Consider the following 20,568-nt stretch of genomic DNA (forward strand, 5'->3'; position numbering starts at 1 on the left):
CTGTGAGAAGTGATACTTTCCCACCTATTTTTTTTTTTTTTTTTTTAAATTTTTGTAAATCATTTCCCTGACTCCGAGAGTCTTAATTAAATATGAGTATGAATAACCGTCTAGTACTGATCTCCCCTTTGGTGAGAAACACCGTCTCAGTGTCTGTGTGAGTTGAAACTTGTCATTAAAAAACTTGAGCTTTTGTATAGCGCAATATCCACTAAATGTGCTCAAAGCGCTTTACTATGAGTCCCTGACAATCAGCAACACTTAACATGTAGAACGAGACAAGACGCCTGTTAGGCGATATTGCATTTGTTTTCGGACAGAGACAACGCTGTTAACGGTCAGGTTCTCATTTTACACCTGAGTACGGTGAGAGAATGTGAGTAAAGAGTCTTTTCCTAGGACTCAACAATGAGCTGAGCGAGGCTCGAACCCAGGACCTTCCGATCCGAAAGCGAGTGTCATACCACAAGACCACATAGCCACATACATTGCTGTTGAGACATATTTAGGCTTTATTCTTTGGCGTCTGTGACCCAAGATTGCAGGCATATTTAGAATCGTCCTTTGTATTTTGTGTACCTTTTTCATTAAAACGACCTCAACTTGCCATAATCACACCCCCTCTTGGTGGACTCGTCATGGGTCAACATCCTGATTAAAATAATCCCTCTATACTATACAATTTCGATTCCATGTCACCTCTTTCTATCCTGTTCTTCAATTGGACCAACTAGTTTAGCCTAGGCCTGGGATCTTGAAATAAACGGTGCATTTATTGTTCTCTACATATGATAGGTTTTATAATAATTTGCATTTGCAACCATTTGAATGTATGATATGTCAGCCAAATTGTTTCAGACTATGCTCTCTACTGTTAAATGGCAAACTTGTCCCCAGGGGGTAATTGACCCCCCCCCCCTCCCATCATGGGCAGGGAGATCACTTGCTGTTTCTCTCATCCCATTCCTCTATACGTTTTCCAACTTGCTCTTGTCTTGGACTAAAATTACTTGGTTTCGTCCTGACCCTGGCAGGAGACCTTGACTGAGACTGAGAGGGAAGCAGTCATATGTATAGTTAGTTTTTGCAGATGATGTTTTTTTCCTTGTAAATAAGGATAGGAGCCCAAAAAAATCGTGCGAGTACGAAGCAGTTCTTAACCCGCTGTCTCTCCTCTCTCTCTCTCTCTCTCTCTCTCTCTCTCTCTCTCTCTCTCTCTCTCTCTCTCTCTCTCTCCCTCTCTCTCTCTCTCTCTTTTTTTTTGCCAAGGGAGTACCAAAAAAAAAGAAAGAATGAAAACATTATGTCTAGAAAGGAGCTCGAACCCCTAACTCACCCCACTTCGGTTACAGTTACGCTGTGCTCTCGGGCCCTTTTAATCCCTTCCGGTGTACTGGATACACAGTTGTGTATTCATTCCACTGGTGGACGGAAAACACAGTTTCTTGTGTTTGTGCTTCCCTTCTAAGAAATGGCAACTTTGTGATCTGACTTCCGCTTCCGTAACAACATTGAACAAACAGAAAAGATGTAAACAATAAAAAACACCTTTTACTTTTACTTTTAGTATTTCGTGCATATTAAAAATAACCCTGAGCATTGAATTATTGCTCCGGAATGTGTCTCTTGCTTGGACCATCCTCGGTCGGGAAAACGCTCATGCTGAAAAGATTCCAAAGTGGTGGCTGTATCCTTCCAGACGACATGTATTTGATTTGCAACCCAAATTGAAATTGTTGTTATGGCTATAATCTATAGTTATAGGCATAGGCTAATTGGATTTTGGAATGGAATTACTTTCAAACTCCACCCCAACTCAAAGTCCACCCCTACCCCTTCCTGATTACCTGTTCTTGAAAACAAAAAAGTATCTAATTCGGAAAGAAATTTTAATTTAAAAATTAAAAGTTCTACAAAAAATCTATTTTATTTTTATCTAGACTAGAGTTTGAGTGAGTTTGGCAACCCTGATGCTAAGTCAAAGTCAAAGCATCGGTAAAATGACTTCGCTTAGCAGGACCACATTTTTACAAAAGTACTCATAGTTTAGTCAAGAAGACGGGAGACCTTCCATAAGCTACTACATCCCAGGTATTCTTGTTCTAGTAGGGGGTTTGGGAGGGGGGAGACTTAAAAAAAAAAGTCCCCCCCCCTCCCAAACCCCCTACTAGAACAAGAATACTTGGGATGTTGTAGCTTATGGAAGGTCTCCCAAGAAGACTACTAAGACTTTGTACTTTGTTACTTTGTTGACCTTTTTATTATAAAGTTAGAAGACATGATTTCAGCATTCGTTATTTAAATTTAATCCTTTGTGTTCAGATTAATGTTGAAGGAGCAGATAATGAGTTCCCTTTAGCCTTTATGTCTATGTTAATCATGTAGATATCCTTTGATAAGCCTACCCTTTGATGTCTTCAGTCGCGTTTTCATTTTCAAGGGTTAGTCATTAATAAACTCCACTCAGAAACGATTTCATAGTTCATCAAACATATTTCAAACTTTTGTTCTCGTGAGTTCTTGAGTTATTTGAACGAAAAACGATTGGCTCTTGAGAATCTTGACTATTCAGACAACTCATGTGTCAACAGCTGTCAACTCATGCTTTGAGGTCACTGTTGAAGCTTTAGAGAATGGCTGACTCAATCACCATCTTGATGAATTTATTAGCCAGGCATGGCTGATAGGTAAAAACTCCAATTTATGTTCAAGTTAGAATTTAAACAAAGTGTATCACTGATCTCGTCTCATTGAGATATAAACAGTGATATAAATATCAACAAAATCGGCCAATAATATAAAAAGTTGCTTAAAAAGGCAAAAATAAATAAAAGCAATTTTAAAAATCAAATTTATTCGTAAAACAGTTGGTTCTCAAGAAATTTTTATGAAATAGAGACCATTGCTTCAAAGAGACAGGAACTAAAGAGTTAGTTTTTCTGATGCGAAATTACTACTCTGTATTATTTAGCATTGAGAAAAATGTTTGGTAAATAAAAATATTACCCTCTTTGATCCACCGCCACTGTCTATTCTTGTAAAATAGTGAGTCAAGCGTCCCACACAAGCTCTGTAATCGGACGTCCAAAACAACAAAGACGTGACTAGCCTTCAATGTATTACGCTACTGTTGTGCAAAAAGTTTGACACCTTTCTGAGTAGGCCTAATAGCTGAAAACTAAAAGTAATGGTGAGGAATTTGAAAATCACATTGCTGAAATCTGCTTGAAAAAAGAATTACAATAAAATTGATACCACAATGACAAAATAGGCCCACAAATTAGGTAGTTTACAACACCTATCATCAAAGTCATTTTTCATCACCAAAGCCGTAATTTTTGTCCGACTTTTACCAAACAAAATGCAATGTCAATGACTACCACCCGCAAATAAAGCAGAATCCAAATCGCAATTTCTATAATATTAATTTTAGTCGGCAAAATGATAAAAATCAAAGCTGAAAACAGCCTGTGAAACTGACAGGCCTGTCATTCCCTTCACAGTGATTGAATTTTACTTACTGAGCCCAGTCTTGACTAGCCCCCCACCCCCAATTAAAATTTGGCCATTGTCGATCTTTGTTGGGTTGAATCTTGAATAAAATAATAACATATGCGCAATAAAATGTCATATACTTCACTCTTAGAAATAACGGCAGGTACAAATTCAGTTTTCAAATGACAATGTGACCCTGTCCACCCCTCTCCTGGCTCAAAGCGGTATAGTATATGTAAGAAATTAAAATGAAGATTCAATTTTCAAATGACACTATGAAATCTCTAACCAACAATATATCACCCCATCGATAAAACCGTTTGGATAATTTTTAGGTTATAGTTATATTATATATAGAATTCAATTTTTTGGGCACCCCAAATGCCAAAGTTACCAGAGGAATCAGCCTTAAGTAAGAAAAGTGAGTGGAGCAGCCCAAGCTTAAATGGCGTTACTTTGGTAGATTTTGAGATGTGTGCGACTTTATGGAGAGCTTAAAGTTAAAGAAGCAGTTTTCATATGAAAATGGTATTATTGAAAGGGAAAATGGTTGAATTTTATTAGTTTTTTTTTTTTTTTAGATTTAGGATTCAAGTGAATATTTTTAGGAATAAAAATTGTGGCTTAATTTTCTTGCCCACTTAAATTTAGCTATCATTCCCATTATGTTATCTTCCAAATGAATTTAAATATTAAAATGTGAATTGTACCAAAGGATAGATCATTCAATGCCCTTTATTCTGGTGCTTAAATTATCAAATTAATTAAATAAATCCCAGAGATATCTCAATTCAACCAAGCAATGGTTTTAGTCTGCAACCCACTAATGATAATTAGCAGTTACAGGTGAATTGGAGAACTTAGACACAGGTTCAGCCAGACATTTTAGTGCCTAATGTGCATCGGAATTTGGAAAAAGTTGGAAATCGGTTTTTAAGTGGAAATGGTCAAAATGATCAAATTTCAGTTTTTGGTAGCTTCATAGAACATAATCATTATTCTACTCCTAATTGAATATTAAAAATTGAGTATAAGTAAGAGATATAAATTTCAAGTTTTAAATTGCGACTGTCGGCCATGTGGTTTGGAATTTTTGTTTTTGGTAAAATCAATAAAATGCATTCATTTTCTGTATTTTTTTGGTATGTAATTTTAGAATTTGATGAAAGCTTCCAACATATCAAATAAAAGATCTTTTTTTATTATTGTGATCCTCCTCAATTCTCTGAGATCCAGTAGTCAATTTCTTCATGTACCGAAAAAGGTTCTTAACCCTCTCGTGTTCAGATTCTTTTTGGGGGAGTAGATAATGAGTTCCCTATATGGCCATGTCAATCATGTAGACATCCTTTGATGATATAAGCCTACTCTTTGATATCTGTAGTCGCCTTTTCGTTTTCTACGGTCACTCATGGCTAAACTCCGCCCAGAAATGCTTTCATAGGTCCGTCCATCACCAAATTTCAAACTTTTGTTCTCGTGAGTTCATAAGTTTTTTGACCGAAGAACGATTGGCGACTGAGCATCTTGACCCTTCAACGATTGGTCGTTCTGGCAGCTCACGTGTCAACAGCCGTCAACAATGAATTGAATCATCGTCGATGCAGTGGAAGACGGCCATGGAATAGTTGCGTCACATCGCCACGTTGTTGAATAAATTATCCAGGCATGGTCGATAGGTAAAAAAGCCAAATTATGTTCTAGTTACATTTGAAACAAACAAAGTATATCACTGATCTCGTCTCTTTGAGATATAAAGAATGATATAAAAATCAAGAAAATCGGCCGATAAATAAAAAAGTTGCTAAAAAAAGCTAAAATAAACAAAAGCAATTTTTAAAATCAAATTTATTCGTAAAACAGTTGGTTTTCAACCGATTTTTATGAAACAAAGACCAATGTACTTCTTTTTTCAAGCTGATTTCAGCAATGTGACTTTCAAATTCCTCAGAATTATATTTTTTACTTTTAGATTTTAGCTTTTAGGCCTACTCCATAAGGTGTTATGTTCCTTGCATAACAATAGCGTATTACATCGACGGGGAGAAGCGTCTTTGTTTCGGCCAGCTGGATAGATAGCCTGTGATTGGTCGAAGACTTTGAGATGCTTGATTCACAATTCTACACGAACGGACCCTGGCAGTCTATCAAAGAGGTGTAACAAATTTATTTACCGACTATTTAGCTTGGTGCTAAAATTACAAAGTAATAATTTCGCATCAGAAAAAATAACTCTGAAGTTCCTATCTCTTTATTACAATAAAATTGATACCTCGAATGACAAAATCGACCCACAAATAAGGGAGTTATAAATTATTCATAATATTTTTAAAAGTTTACAATAATGGTCTTCAAAGTCATTTTTCATCACCAAAGTCGTAATTTTTTACCGATTTTTACCAAACAAAGTGCAATGTCAATGATTTTCACCCGCAAATAAAATAGGATTTAAATCGCAATTTCTGAAACGTATTTTCTTTTCTGTCGGCAAATTTATAAAAATCAAAGCTGAAAACACCCTGCGGCAGTGACAGGGCCTGTCATTTCCTTCACAACGATTGGATTTTACTTACTGAGGCCAGTCTTGACTACCCCGCCCATGAATATTATGCCGTTGTCGGTTTTTGTCGGGTTGAATCTTAAAGAGTTAAACATATTTTGATAGGTATTTTCTCATGTTGCCCGAAATGTCTGGAATTCATTTCCATTAGATATAAGAAGTAAGGTATTTTTGTCTGACTGAGATTACATTTAAAAAGTCCCTCAACACTTTTTGTACCATTTTTGATGGTAGTCAAAAATGAAGTAGTTACCACTCATTACCAACTTTGACACTTATCGATAACACATTACCCAACTTTGACGTTCATTGAAATGGAAGTAAATGAGATATTATCGGTCACTACTTTCCTTTCCTTCATTAAGACTCTTGTTACATTCTGTTTATCAACCGAGATAGTTTTTCTTCTTTGACCAAATCATTTAATGAATAGGATTTTTATTCAACATATTGAAAATAAAAAAAATATTTGTAGCCTCTTTCTGATTTGTGTTGTTGTTATGTGTCAAGTATGGTTTCATCTCTTGCCAATGTGTGCCTAGAGCTGTAACAACGTGAGATTGGCACTATATAAATATATCATTGTTGTTGTTATTATAATTATTATTATTATTGTTATTGTTATTAAAAATATTGTTGTCGTTGTTGTATTGTTGTTGTTATTTATTTATTTATATATTTTAAAATTTATTTATTCATTTATTATCGTCTTCATCATTACCATCATTATTATCATTAAGATTAACCATAATTAGCCCTTAACTGGCCGGTCAGACAAAGACAATGCTGCGGGTGATGATATTCCACCAACGATTCCTACGGTAAGATTTTATCATTATAGGAGTACTGATGAATACACGTTTCAGAAGGAAATATATATATACATATTGCTATGAATAAGTATTGGGAAGAATGGATATACTTTGCAGCACAGAAATTTTGAACAAGTCTGGACTGGGCCTATTTGTTCGAGATTTCCATTCTGAGTACTTTACAAAGAATATGAAGAAGGTACATGAGGTAAACGTTAGTGGTTTCGGTTAGGTCCCATTATAATGATTACCTCTCTCCCCTCCCCTATTTATCTCAAACTGCTTCAGAAGTGAGGTTAGTTTGGCACTGGTACACAGCTATTACCATTGGTTTGTTGCATCTTGTTTCACTCAATAACCAAAATAAGATGACCATGTCAGCGTGTCGTATTGCTGATTACACACAACACATGACATCATTGACCTATGAATCCAGTACCTAATCACTATCACTCCTCACTCATCTCCCTTGTGCTTTTCCTCTCATCTTCCCCAGCCCTATTCGCTTGCTTGATTTTACGTAACAGCAACAGCCTCAGGCCATCACTGCTTCATTGGTCTCCCAATGGTACTGGTCAAACATGTTTTGCTTACAACCTCCACATACCCACACACTCATATATGCATGCATACAAACTCCACACATTTGCATGCATAACAGAAAGATTGATGACGTTTACGCTTCTGTTCAGTATAAATAAAAGGCAAAAGAATTGTATCGTAGAATGCGCAAGTCACTAGTTTTATGACATTAAAGTAGAAAGATATTTCCATCCACAATCAGACTAATGATATTACAAAAGGTATAGCTTTAAATTATCAAACAAATCTGCTGATTTAATTGAATTTTAACTTTATTGCATGTCTATAGTTTTTTCAAGATGTCTGTGTTAGCCTCCAAAAGTGTTTGAGATTTTTGTGATGCCACTTCAATGAAAATAGGAGGATTAAAAAGGGGAATTGAGCTATGTTTGAGATTTGCATGTTCAAAATTTCTGTGTTGCACTATAGTTGGACACAACAAATGGATAAAACAAAAGAACAACATCAACACTCAGCTACTGTCTATCCAAAGGATAGCATGTCTTTTTCATGCTTTAGAAACCAGGATAAACTGCAGCTCTAAGGGCCCAATGGCTCTGAAGTATTACAATTATTTCTTTTAACCCACAAAATCCAGAACAGTGTTGCTTATTTGTGACTTTAAACGGAGAATCACAGTTCATTGTAACTCTCTGGACAGGTGGCTTATCACTTACAGACTATTACTTTTAAATATTGGGGCTCATTTAACCAGGGACAGCCAGAGACTTTTGAAAGATACATTTTGAAAAATTCGGCACAAAATATTATCTTCTCATTATTAGAGTTAAATAACTATTTAATCACAAGCTGTGCTCAGCAAGTTACTGCTACATAATGCACTTATTGTATGAAGGACTGTTTTAAATAGCCTGATATTGCAGTGCTCGTGCCAAACGCATTATTTTCTTATCTAATGTTAAGGAATTTTAACCAATTGGCACTGGGTGGGGTTCCTGGCTTCCCATAGTGGACAGGGAGGTAAAATGTATAGTTTGAGTTTTGAGAGATGATATTTTTTGTCTTTTAAATGATCTCTCTGTTACGCATTGTATTAGTATTAATTTTTTGTGTTATATATATATGATAATTTGTAAACATTTGAGTGTATTCCTCTTAGTTGGGACCTGTTCTTGTGTCTGGATGAGACTTTTTGGTGATGTCAAACTAAGTGTGCTCTTAGGATCTACATTTGTTTTCTATTTGAATCAATTCCCCTTTGTCTTACTTTTTCTTAGGTGCATTAATTGTTATTCTTGAACTTTTTACTATCCCATTTTCTTCCTTTTTATGGCGCTGATATGACCTTAATAATAATACATGACATTTATAACACGCATTTTCATCACTGGGTGATGCTCAATGTGTTGCAAGTTCCTTAAAAACAAAAACAAACAAACCAATTAGCAGATTGTAACTAAGTCACCTCATCCTTATCCCGTTATGATTCTGAAATTTTGGTTGTGTTTTCTTTTATGTTTGTCCTTATTTTTAGAGAGATGCGGTTGAGCAAATTGGTAGGGGTGTTGTCAATAGGTTCTATATGGTTAATTGGTTAAGAGGAGTTTAACTTTATCAACGCACTCCTCCAATTTCAGGTGGGGACAAATTTAGTGACTATCACTACACAGAAGAGAACGGAAGTGACTGTTAGAGAATTAGGAGGTGCCATGGGACCCATTTGGAATGACTATTTTAAAGATTCTGGTGCTTTAATGGTGAGTTAGTAAATTTTTAAAACGGTGTCTATAGCTAATTTTCCAGTTTCTAGTTAACTTTTTCCAACAGACAACAACATATTATGTTTGATTTGCAAAGACGGGCTGAATGCTATTTAGCACCTGGCCAAACATGTCAGCCTCCCAAAGACTGGAATTGGAATCTATCATAGAGTGCTTTGATAGTAAGAATCTACCATTCAACTATTATTATGGATTAACCATGTTTCCCGGCGCTTATATGGCCTAAACAGGACCTTTGCTTGTGTCAAGATGAAACATTTAAATGATCTCAAAATAAGTACACTGATAGCATGTTATTCCTTTTTTCTTGGGTACTTTAATTGTAATTCTAGAACTTTTTACTATATCCCGTTTTCTTCCTTTTTACTGGCGTTGATATGACCTTACATTTGTTGCAAGCGCAGTGACTGGGTGGGGTTCCTGACCTCCCATAGTGGGCAGGGAGGTACATAGTGTGTCTTCTATCCCCGTATATCTGTTTTCCAACATGCTTTCTGTCTATGTCTTGGAATGAGATTACTTGGTTTTGTCCTGGCCCTGGCCGGAGTACTGGCTGAGAGGGAAACAGTCAAATGCATAGTTATTGTTTTTGGAGATGATATTTTTTACCTTGTAAATCATCTCTCTGTTATGTATTATTATACCGTATTTGTTATTTTGAATAAGCATTTGAGTGTATTTCTCATTTGAGTGTATTTCTCTTTGTTGGATTTTCTGCTTGTGTCCAGATGAGACTTATAGGTGATCTCAGACTAAGTACATTGATGGTATGCTCTTGGAATCTACAGTGGAACCTCCCTATTACGACACCTACGAATAGTGACAATCTCCTGATAACGACATTGACCCCTGGTCCCGATTTTTTTCTATTTAAGTTCAGTAAAAAAAAAAACCCTCCAAATAACGACGCACTTTTTGATAAAACCTCCGAATAACGACATCATTTTGGCAATTTTCGGCAGTTTTCGTAGATATCTGATACTAAAAATACCGAGTAAGAGTACTCAAAGTTTATAAAAACGATTCCTGCTTGAACCAATGAGAACGCAGCTTTTACCACCATTCATCATCATCCATCGTGGCTTGTACTCTGAGTACGTTGCCGGTCCGCTGTCTCCACGAATCACGATCCTCTGAGGTGCGCATGAAATCTGTGTTGCTTTTTAAGTCACATTTGGCCATTCTTAGGTTATTTAGATAAGTCATTCTTTGTCTTCCTCTGGCTCTCTTTCCTTCGATCATCCCAGATATTACCAACTTTTCTATTCCGTCTCTTCTCCACACATGTCCCAGAAACTGTAACTGCCTCTTTCTGATGTTATCGATCAATATTCTTCTCTTTCTCACCCTCTCCAACACTTCCTCGTTCGTGCACCTGTCTGTCCATGATACCCTCAACATTCTTCTATACACCCACATCTCAAATGCCTCTAAACTATTCCAAGCGCAGATTGTAATAGTGACCACAGACCTGTCAAGGCCACGCTAAAAATAAAACTTAAACAAATAAAGAAAAAGAAAGTGGAACCAAAACTTACCACGCCCACTTTGTCTGCCATTTTGGAAACCTCTAAATAACGACACCTCCGGATAACGACATAAAAACTTGGTCCTGTGGCATGTCGTTATCGGGAGGTTCCACTGTACATCTAATCCCTATTTGTCCCTAGTTCCCCTTTGTCTTACTTTCTCTTGGGTGCTTTAATTGTAATTCTAGAACTTTTTACTATCCCATTTTCTTCCTTTTTACTGGGCACTGATATAACCTAAATGTGTTGCAAGCTCCCTAAAACTCTTAAAAACAAAAACAAAAACAAGCGCCGTGAAACCCTTAAAAACAAACTAATACCTTTCTCTTTCATGAACTAATTAATGGTTTTAAGGAAAATTAATCGCAAATTTTTGCAAATAAAGAGGAGAGATCGAAATAAAGTTATAGATAAAAAGTCATAGGGAAATTGGGTTTGCAAATGTGAATTGCAAGAATGAAATAAGTGTTATGAAATATATTAACATAATTTTATAAAGCAATATAGTAAAAAAATAAAAATAACAATAGCAGTAAAAGTAAAAGATATGAATTGATAGCATCAAGGAATGGACAGGACTGCCAATGCAGATATTGATGGAAAAGGATTGTATTTTCTGTATCTCACTTATTTCCTTTACAGCTACCTGGTGAGTAGTTGAATGTGAGTGTCACCTGCTCAACACGCTTAACACCTGAACATATGAAGTTAAATTTTCTTTTCGCACAGTGTATCTTTTTGGAAATGATTTTTTGTATACACACTCTTACAATATCCATTTGACACTTTTTAAATAATATTTAATAACTTACCTTTTACTTCTATTTAACTGTCGAGATTGACGGCCAATAAAGTTCTCAGGGAGGTGATCAGGGGAATTGGGGTGGGGTTTGGTGGCTCCATGATCAAAGTTAAAAGCAAAGGTTTTAGAAAAAACCTTAGTCTCATCACAACTTATTGGTTGACCTTAATTAATGACCTCAAAGTCAACCTTAATTTTTTTTTTCTTGATGATTTACTGATTTAATTAGATTAATTGATAGACATAAAGTTCTGTTAATCATTTTTGTATTCTTTTCTACTTATGTTATAAAACAAAATTTCGTGGACAGTTTTTAGTTAAAAAAATCATGAATCGTTTTCTGTCCCTCTCTAGTACATGATGGACATATCCAAACAGTTCCAAGTCTCCATCGGTTTTGTTCTTCTCATGAATATTTTGTCGCATCCTGACACTCAGGGAGTACCTGTGCTTCTCATTCTTAATAAAAAGTAAGTGAAGGTTTGGAGAATGATTTTGATTTGTATACACTCCCTTTTTCTTTTAAAAATAAGTTCAGTTTCTCTTTTACACGATGGTGTTTGCCATATCACTTTTTTTAGTGTGTAAAAAGATGCCTGCCAACAAAAAGGATAAGAAAGACCATTTTGAATAATAATTTATGTGTGATTTACTTGCTTTAAGAATAAGCCATCAATGAGGTTTCCCTTGTCTTCTTCCTCCTTGAAGATTCCATATCAAAGCCTGTCTTGTGATGTTTTCTAAGTGCATGGCCTATCCATTCCCATTACCTCTTTTTGATTTGTACATTTATAGGTTTTTGGTTGGCAGCTTCCCCAAGATCTCCATTTCTGACTTTATCCGTCGACCTGATGCCCATCCTTAGACAAATTTATGTGTATTATTCTAAAACTAAAATATTTCTTAAGAAATACAGTCATTTGAATTTAGTCATTTAAAATCTAGTTTCACGAAAAAAAATTGCAAACATAAGGGGTAACATACCTGATTCAGAGCTGCCAGCTCCCATTTTTCCCATGGTTTTCTCATTTTTTAAAAGGATCTTGAATTAATTAAATCCTGAGAGGATTTGTAAAATCCTTAAACCTTTGTCTTGATGAATTACTGATGCAATAGGGAATGTGATTAGTGGAAGAGTAGCATCCCTTGATTGGACGTCACCGGCGGAAAAGTTATTAGAGAGAGAACGTCATGTTGGTTGTGCGCATGCGTCTCTCGTCCTCGCTTCTGGTGAAAGCGGAATGAGACACTTCACGAGAGAGATGCATGCGCAAAACCATTTTGACGTTCTCTCTGTAAGGTAATGTCCAATCAAGGGACGCTACTCTTCCACTAATCTCATTCCCTATAATATTAATTGATAGTCTTTAATAACTGTCTATGGCTTTTTTCTATTGGACTTCAGTATAAAGACACAGCTCTTTATGCCTTATTGAATGGGGTTTTTTTTTGTACATTAGTATCTGAAGGAATTTTACCACGATTTTTGAAATCAAAATGTTGATTTTTAAAAATTCTTATCGTGTATTACTGTTATTGTGGTTGACAGCTCTGTGTGATTGTGTTATTACCATAAGACATCAATTGTACTGATTAGTGAAAGATAAAACTTTATAGTGAACAACACAATGCTATTCCTTTCATTATTATATTTGTATCATGACAGTTTATTAGAGATAGTCAATAAAGCCCCCATGTGTGAGGCTCAGTCCTTATAAACTAGAAGAAAAAAATCCCAGAGCATTTATATAGAGCAGTATACATTAAACATGCTCAAAGTGCTTAAAAAGGGGTCCCTATCCAACAGTATCACTTAACATGTGGAATGAGTCATGATGCATGAAAGTTGGTATTAACATTTTTGGTGGACGGAGATAATGCTATTTTACACCTGAGTACGATGAGAGAAAGGGTGTAAAGAGCCTGTTCCAAGGACTCACTATCGGCTGCTCAGAGCGGGACTTGAACCTCAGACCCTCTGATTTGTACCACTAGACCACATTGTTGCACAAGGTCCATCATATCCCTTGGCTATGGATGCCTCACTGAGTAAGGAATATATGAATGTTAGTTAGGTAAGTAATTACAAGGTTGCAGTATATCTTTAATCTAATACTAAAAATTATCACTTAATTATTGTTAATGGATTCTTTCTTTCTTCACTGTATTTTTCATTATCAGAGATATACAAAATGGAATGAGTCGTTTAGAGCTTGAGAGCATCATGCGACTAGAAGACGTTATTCAGCATGCAACCCAAAACATCACCGTGATTGAAACAAGTGCTAAAACAGGAAGCAATCTTGACAAAGTTGTTAAATGGATTCACCAAAATCATCGAAAACCAGAAACAAGTGAACCAAGCTGACCAAGATGAAATATTCATTTTATAATTTATCTAAATAGTGAAAGGGACCTGTTTTGTTTTTAATGGCCACACTTTGCATCATTCAACTAATTGTGTACTTAATATAATTATAATATGATCTCCATACACCCTTGAATTTCACCAAACTAACTTATTTTCAAAGATTATAAAGCACTGACCATACAGTCAAATCTGCCATAGTGACCAACTCTATATAACGACCACCTCTACATAATGACCAATTTTGTTGACACCCTTGAGTTTTTTGTCAATATTTTACCTGTATATAACGGAAACCTCCCTGATGCGACCAAGACCATCTAAAGTCGTGATCTTAACAGGCAAATACCTGACTATAGCGACCACTTGAACTGAAGACCATTTATTGGAACTTTGTTGTCACCGGTCACAGTCAATACCTTAAAGGGTTAATTATAATTCAACCCGACAAAAACTGACAACAGTCAAATATTCATGGGCAGAGTAGTCAAGACTGGAGTAAAATCCAATCGCAGTGAAGGAAATGACAGGCTTGTCAGTTTCGCTGGTTGTTTTCAGCTTTAATTTTTATCATTTGCCAACAAAAAGAATGTTGTAGTAATTTTGATTTGGATCCTATTTAATTTGTGGGTGGAAATCATTGACACTGCACTGTATATATGGTAATAAAAAAAAAAAATAACAGTAACAAAAACAATAATAAACGATGGCTCTTGATAGGTTTCAATGCTTTGAATAACATGAGGCTGAGATAGTGTACATGTGAACCCCCCCCCATCCCCGCCATTAATCCTGTCTATAACGTTCACTTTGGCCGTTGATCTTAGGTGGTCACTATAGACAAGTTTGACTGTATTTTTGTCCATTCCCAAAACCGAAAGTTGCACGTTTTAAATAAGTTATAAAACATGATTATATTTCACCCCTTGCCACAAGACTTTTGTCAATTTTGACAGTCAATCTTGGGGCACCAATCTTATATTGTTTGTTATAAAGCCAAAGTGAACAAATGTCTATGAAATATTGGTAGCCTTGAATGGTGGTTGTCTTTGGTAATTCAAGTCAATTAATGGTTCTTGGTACAGGACTCTGGGTGGGGTACCCGACCTCTCATAGAGGGCAGGGAGGTCCTTACTCTGTCCTCTATCCCCCTATATGTGTTTTCCAATTGCTTTCTGTCTTTGTCTTGGAATGAGATTACTTAGTTTTGTCCTGACCCTGGCCGGATTCCTGTGCTGCGAGGGAAACAGTCGAATGCATAGTTATTGTTTTGGGAGATGATATTTTTTTCCTTGTAAATCATCTCTCTGTTATGTATTATTATATTTGTTGATTTGAATTTGTAATTTAAGCATTTGGGTGTGTTCCTCTTAGTGGGGGCCGTGCTTGTGTCCAGATGAGACTTATTGGTGGTCTCAAACTAAGTACATTGATGGTATGCTTTTGGAATCTACATCTGATCACTATTTGTTCCCAGTTCCCCTTGGTCTTACTTTTTCTTGGATGCTTTAATTGTAATTCTTGAACTTTTTACTATCCCATTTTCTTCCTTTTTACTGGTGCTGATATAACCTAAATGATGTGTTGCAAGCGCCGTAAAACCCTTTAAAACAAAACAAAACATTGGTACATGACTCTTATCTCCAAAAGTAGAGGATTTTGATGAGTATATTTCATTTTAATTAGGATCCAGTGTTCATCAAAACTATTTTCAAATGGTCAAGATAATCATGTTTTTCCTCGCCTATCTTTTTCCAAAAATGTCATTTTTCACATAGAATCCAGTTTTTAAGAATATTTTTTAGAGGGACAATGAGGGGATTTATCCTCTCCTCTTTCTATTTTCACATGTCATTTCACATCCACAAATTCTACACTTTAGTGCATTAGATCGCAACATATTTTGCTGTTGAAAATGCTATTGCACTTGCCCAATGTCTTGCAAGGCCAATAAGCAAATACAAATGCAAAACCATAAATTTTATTTATTGATAAGAGTTGTTTTTCAAAATGAATCCAAAACAAATCCAGGAAATTGACAATTAAATATGTTAAAAAATGTGTCCCATCTCTCTAGTCAACTATCTACAGAAAGTTGTAGGTACATCTCACAAATTCTAATATCTGCCAATTTCTACTGTTGCACTCAGTAGCTGACACATAGTTGTTTGTCTGGAAGGTTAACCTTGGAGGATCTCATTTTCTGGCTCATCTTTCCCACTACTTTTTTTCTTTTTTTTTTAATGGAAGACTCTCACTGCATTTATGCTCCTCATGTTTGTGAAACAATACCTGTAGCAAAAACTGTAAGAGTTTGTAAGTTTGTTAATTACATCATCGTGAAGATTCCATGCTCAGACACATTTTGGGAATGCTGTTTTCACAGATTTCTTCTCCAATTCTTCATAGGTATAACTTTTCTTTTCCCCTTAAAGCACAATTACAGTCTTCTCCTGGAAAACAGGCTTATTGAAACTATTTTTTTTCTAAGATCCTTTGCTAGTCCATACAAGGTTGTATAATTAATATTTAAATGAGGTCCAGTATCGAGTTCATGCTGTGAGGTCTCAGGGTGTAAAGTTAAAGTATCAACTTCATTTCTCTGTATTTCCTAAGTTATTTAGTGGTGTGGCTGAACTGAAGGACAGTGATTTGGATGTCATACAATCCTTGGTGACTATAACCATTGAAGTGGTTGGTGACATGTTTGTCTTCATCATTTTCAATGGACTGCAGATGTTGCTCAATCTTTTGCCAGTTTCTCCCACATATGTCTTATGGCGTTGTTTGCAGTTGATTGTGTAAATCAAAAATTGCAACCAGTGCAGGTGAAGGAATGTCCAATGTCCCACAAATTATTCAGGAAATTGATAGATTTTTCCATGCATAAGTCACAGTGGAATATAGCTTGACTTTTAGTTGGAGAGTGCATTGCTCTCACCGACAGTAGGTCACGAGGTCATGATAACTGGCGACCAGGGGTCAACGAGTTATTGCCAGTAACAGGTCACTGCAGTTTAAATGACCAAACATAATGATTTATAATTAATTTGGATTAAAATCAATAATCATGTTTATGTACTGTATCAATTAAAAAATTTTTCTATTTTATACACATATGATTTTTATTTGGATGGGATATATGTATGTCATGGTACAATGAGGAGAAAAAGTCTAATATTTCAAGTATAGATACCTACATATGGCAAAAGTAAATAATTTTTTAAAAATGTTTCGTCAAGAACTATCACTTTTAAACTCATACACACATAGAGAGATAATACTGAACTTTTCACCCTACAAAAATCTTCCTGGCGATTACTCTGAGATTCATGCAATCTGGATTTGATTTACAACTTGTCAGGTCAAATCCCCCCCCAACCGTCTACTTGAACAGCAAGACTTGTTACAATACTGGCCACTGTTATCATTCTACAATCTGAAAAAGTCGTCGCCCCCGTCACGCCATACCAAACAGTTGGTTAAAATAACAACACTCATCATACGATGCAGAAAATGTTATGCCAGAAATGTTGCACACATTATGAAGAATTGTAGGATTGACTTCCATATATCATCATGCTATATGTACACAGTCATTGACCAGTAGAAATAGTCATAATGTACATAAATGTTAACTCAGATCATAGCAAAAAGTTTTCATTTACCTTTAAGGCTCATCTACACTGCTACTTGTTTCATCATTCAGTTTCCTTTGTTTTATGCAAGGAGTGTGGGCTTTCAAAGCTGGTGACACCTGTATCAAGTGACATTCCATGATTGTCCTCATCCTCCTCTCTTCATTCCTCATGCCTTTTGTTCTCCTCTCTAGTTTTGTCATTGTTGAATGAATCAACTCTCCTCCTTGTTCTCCGAGCAGACCAAGTCCCATTCTAAATTCCTCTACAAATGGTATGCAGTGATGTTCTAAAATGTGTTGCTTTGGAATGATTTTTCTACTGAAGTAATGTCTGTAGGTCTGCATGTAATTGTCTATGTTTCTTTTGATGTTTGCAATCGATGCAGGTGGAATAGGATTGGTGTGTGATAAGTCATTGTGAACTAATGCTTATGCCTTGTTAAGGGAGTCAAATGTTGCTTTGACCAAGTCTGCTTTATCTATGATGAATGGATTACTTGTATTCCTGAGTGTTTCTGTGATGATAGTGGATGTAATGTCTTGAAAGACCTCTGTACAGAGGTAGATGTTGCAGTGGTTTCCTATAATTGACCTACTGTGATAAGCCTGTGGGGTGATGCTGTGTTTATCTAATATTCTATTAAGTTGTGAGCACACTGGTCCAGATGTTTTTGTCAAAGGCTCGTGTGTGGTGTTGTCTAATTGTTCTTGGGCTATTCTAAGCTGTCCTTTTCATGACTGGTCAGTATAGTGGTCAGGATTCTCCATGACAGCACATCCAGTAAGACATTTTATTTTCTCAAGTAAATTAATGACCACCTTCCAGTTATCACCATATTTTCGAAAAACCTGACCATTTTCTGTCTGATTTGGATGCGTATCATCATGTATGTGTTTGTCAATGTCATCTCCAGCTCTTTCTAATAAGCGATGGTGTTTTAGAGTAATCCCTAGCAAGATGTGTAAGTAGGGTGGTGTAACTTGTTTGATTTCTACACTCAAGAGTGGGCTGTGTATGCTGTTGTTGTAGTATGCTGCGTGCGCTTTCTGTTGTTGTCCTTCTGTCCTAAATCTTTCATAATCCGTTTTCAACGATTCTAATGTGCGTGGTGTGTGTGGGTTGTCATTTTTTAAGTGCATTTCCTGCTTTGTTGTGAGACACCACAAACAGGGACGAGTGCCTTGTGGCCCTGACAATCCATAGACTTTGCTTAAAAAATCGTAGTCCCCATGAATGAAAATAGTAATCTTTTTCCCATCCCACTCTACCTGCTTTAATTCAAAAATTTTCCTCTGTGTCTCGGACATGAATTTGTGTAAATTGTCGTGTGCGTCTTTGACCTTTGCTATTCCAATTAGATGTGTGTTTGTATTTGAGTTTGGTTTTTCTAAATTTGCTACTGCCATGGAGACTTTGAAACTACCCTTTCCGTGATCTGCTCCTATCTTTACCCAAATTTCGTCTTCTGGTATGACTCCATTGTACCATGTCAACTGATTGCTTGTCTTATATCCATCTAACAGTGCTTTAAGGTAGTCAGAAATATTGTCAACGGATCCGTAAGTTGTTGGGATTGGTTGGCTATCTACAAAAAATACCTTCTGTGTTATGTTCACAAAATTTGAAACCAACTGCTTCCCATATCTTTTTTTCTTTCCTTTGTGTGGCAGATGCAATCCTGACATTTTTAAGAATCGCCTCTGTATTCTCATCTGACTATATGTGAGGCCTACTTTTTCTTTCATGGCCAGCGCAGTTTCCGTAGACATTTTCACTCGCTCCTTTACGCCAGCTTTTGCGCTTACCTCCCTTCTAGTGTTCATTGGAAGTATTTTCAATTCTGTCGTCTGTTGTGTGTTAGTAGATGTGTCTGATGAGCCTGATATTTGTCATCTCACTCTCTGTATGAGTCTTGCTCTTTTCTTCTTGGTTGGTGTACGTACAATTGCGCTATCTTTCCTGGGTTTTATTTTTTTTTTTCAATACGATTGGTTGGCCTCCAGTCTTACAAACAACAATTTGCTCTGGGCTGGAATGGAGCTTTCTTCTAACAAGGTGTGTTAACAGCTTCTCCTCTAATTTATCAAGAGGTTCATTTGACTTTTTTTTTGAAACGATTCGAAAAAAGTTTGATCATCCTTGCCATTTATCCTCGTGATTGTGGCTGTGTTGACAGGAATTGAACCAGAGCCATGTCGACCAGTTGCCATAGGATGTAACAGTGTTCGGTGAACTTGGGATTGTGAAACATTAGTTGACAGTTCAATTCTAACATCAGTACTAGGTACTACTAGCGGTAGTAGCGATGCTTGGTGCAGTACTGGTGCTGCTGAAACTGATGATGGTGTCGACAATACTAATGGTGACGACCATGTTGATGGTGACGACAGTGTTAGTGCTGTTGAAAATTGTGGTAGCTGTGGTATTGTTGGTGGTGATGGTGACACGGGCATTGAGGGCGGTGGTGGTAGAGATGGTGGTGACAGTGACAGTGCTAGACATGCAGGTAGTGATGGTGGTGTTGGAAACGCGAGTGGTGGTGGTGTTGGTAGTGATGGTGGTGACTAACAAGTGGGTAGTGGTGGTGTTGGTGATGGCAGTAGTGGTGTTGGAGACCTGGATGGTGGTGGTGGGAGTGGTGTTTGCGTTTGTAGTGGTAGTGGTAGTTGTGGTGATTGCTCTGCCGTCGGTGATACTTTGCTTTTCACTAATGATGATGATGATGATGCTGTTGTTTGTGTGGATGATTCGTCTCTAATAGGTTTACCTCTATAATTAGAAAGTGCCTTATGATGTGAACAAGTGATCCAATTTTCAATACTCAATGAGGGGTCAAATTCTTTCCAAAATTGTTCCATTTGGGACAGCATTGCCTTCATATTGGATAGCATTACACTGCTGCGACCCCTGTTGATTGTTCTTATTTTGAAGTCACATTTTGAACACACAGTTTTTGAATGTTTATCCGCAACGTCATCAGAAATGTTGATATTAAACATAAAGAATAATGCGTCTTGGTGACTCAAACACAATTTTG

At 36.4% G+C, this 20,568-nt stretch overlaps 1 protein-coding gene across 1 annotated transcript; it reads left to right on the forward strand.

Annotated features, from left to right (window-relative positions):
- The first annotated feature begins 1,473 nt into the window (after positions 1 to 1,473).
- Positions 1,474 to 17,003, forward strand: LOC144972953 (ADP-ribosylation factor-like protein 16). Its single transcript, XM_078914806.1, has 5 exons — positions 1,474 to 1,687; positions 6,830 to 6,876; positions 9,048 to 9,167; positions 11,877 to 11,992; positions 13,704 to 17,003. The coding sequence occupies exons 1-5, from the start codon at positions 1,618 to 1,620 to the stop codon at positions 13,888 to 13,890; spliced, it is 540 nt and encodes a 179-aa protein (XP_078770932.1). The 5' UTR covers positions 1,474 to 1,617; the 3' UTR covers positions 13,891 to 17,003.
- The last annotated feature ends 3,565 nt before the right edge of the window (positions 17,004 to 20,568 follow it).

Source organism: Berghia stephanieae, chromosome 5, assembly GCF_034508935.2.
Source record: "Berghia stephanieae isolate SIO BIC M18660-M18661 chromosome 5, UCSD_Bste_1.3, whole genome shotgun sequence".
Taxonomy (NCBI): Eukaryota; Metazoa; Mollusca; class Gastropoda; order Nudibranchia; family Aeolidiidae; genus Berghia; species Berghia stephanieae.

Bases quoted from the DNA above. Each gene is read 5' to 3' on its own strand.
- LOC144972953 (XM_078914806.1), top strand. From the start codon at position 1,618: ATGTGTCTCTTGCTTGGACCATCCTCGGTCGGGAAAACGCTCATGCTG. The intron at 9,168-11,876 runs GTGAGTTAGTAA...GTCCCTCTCTAG, and splicing joins AAGATTCTGGTGCTTTAATG to TACATGATGGACATATCCAA. The intron at 11,993-13,703 runs GTAAGTGAAGGT...TTTCATTATCAG, and splicing joins CTTCTCATTCTTAATAAAAA to AGATATACAAAATGGAATGA.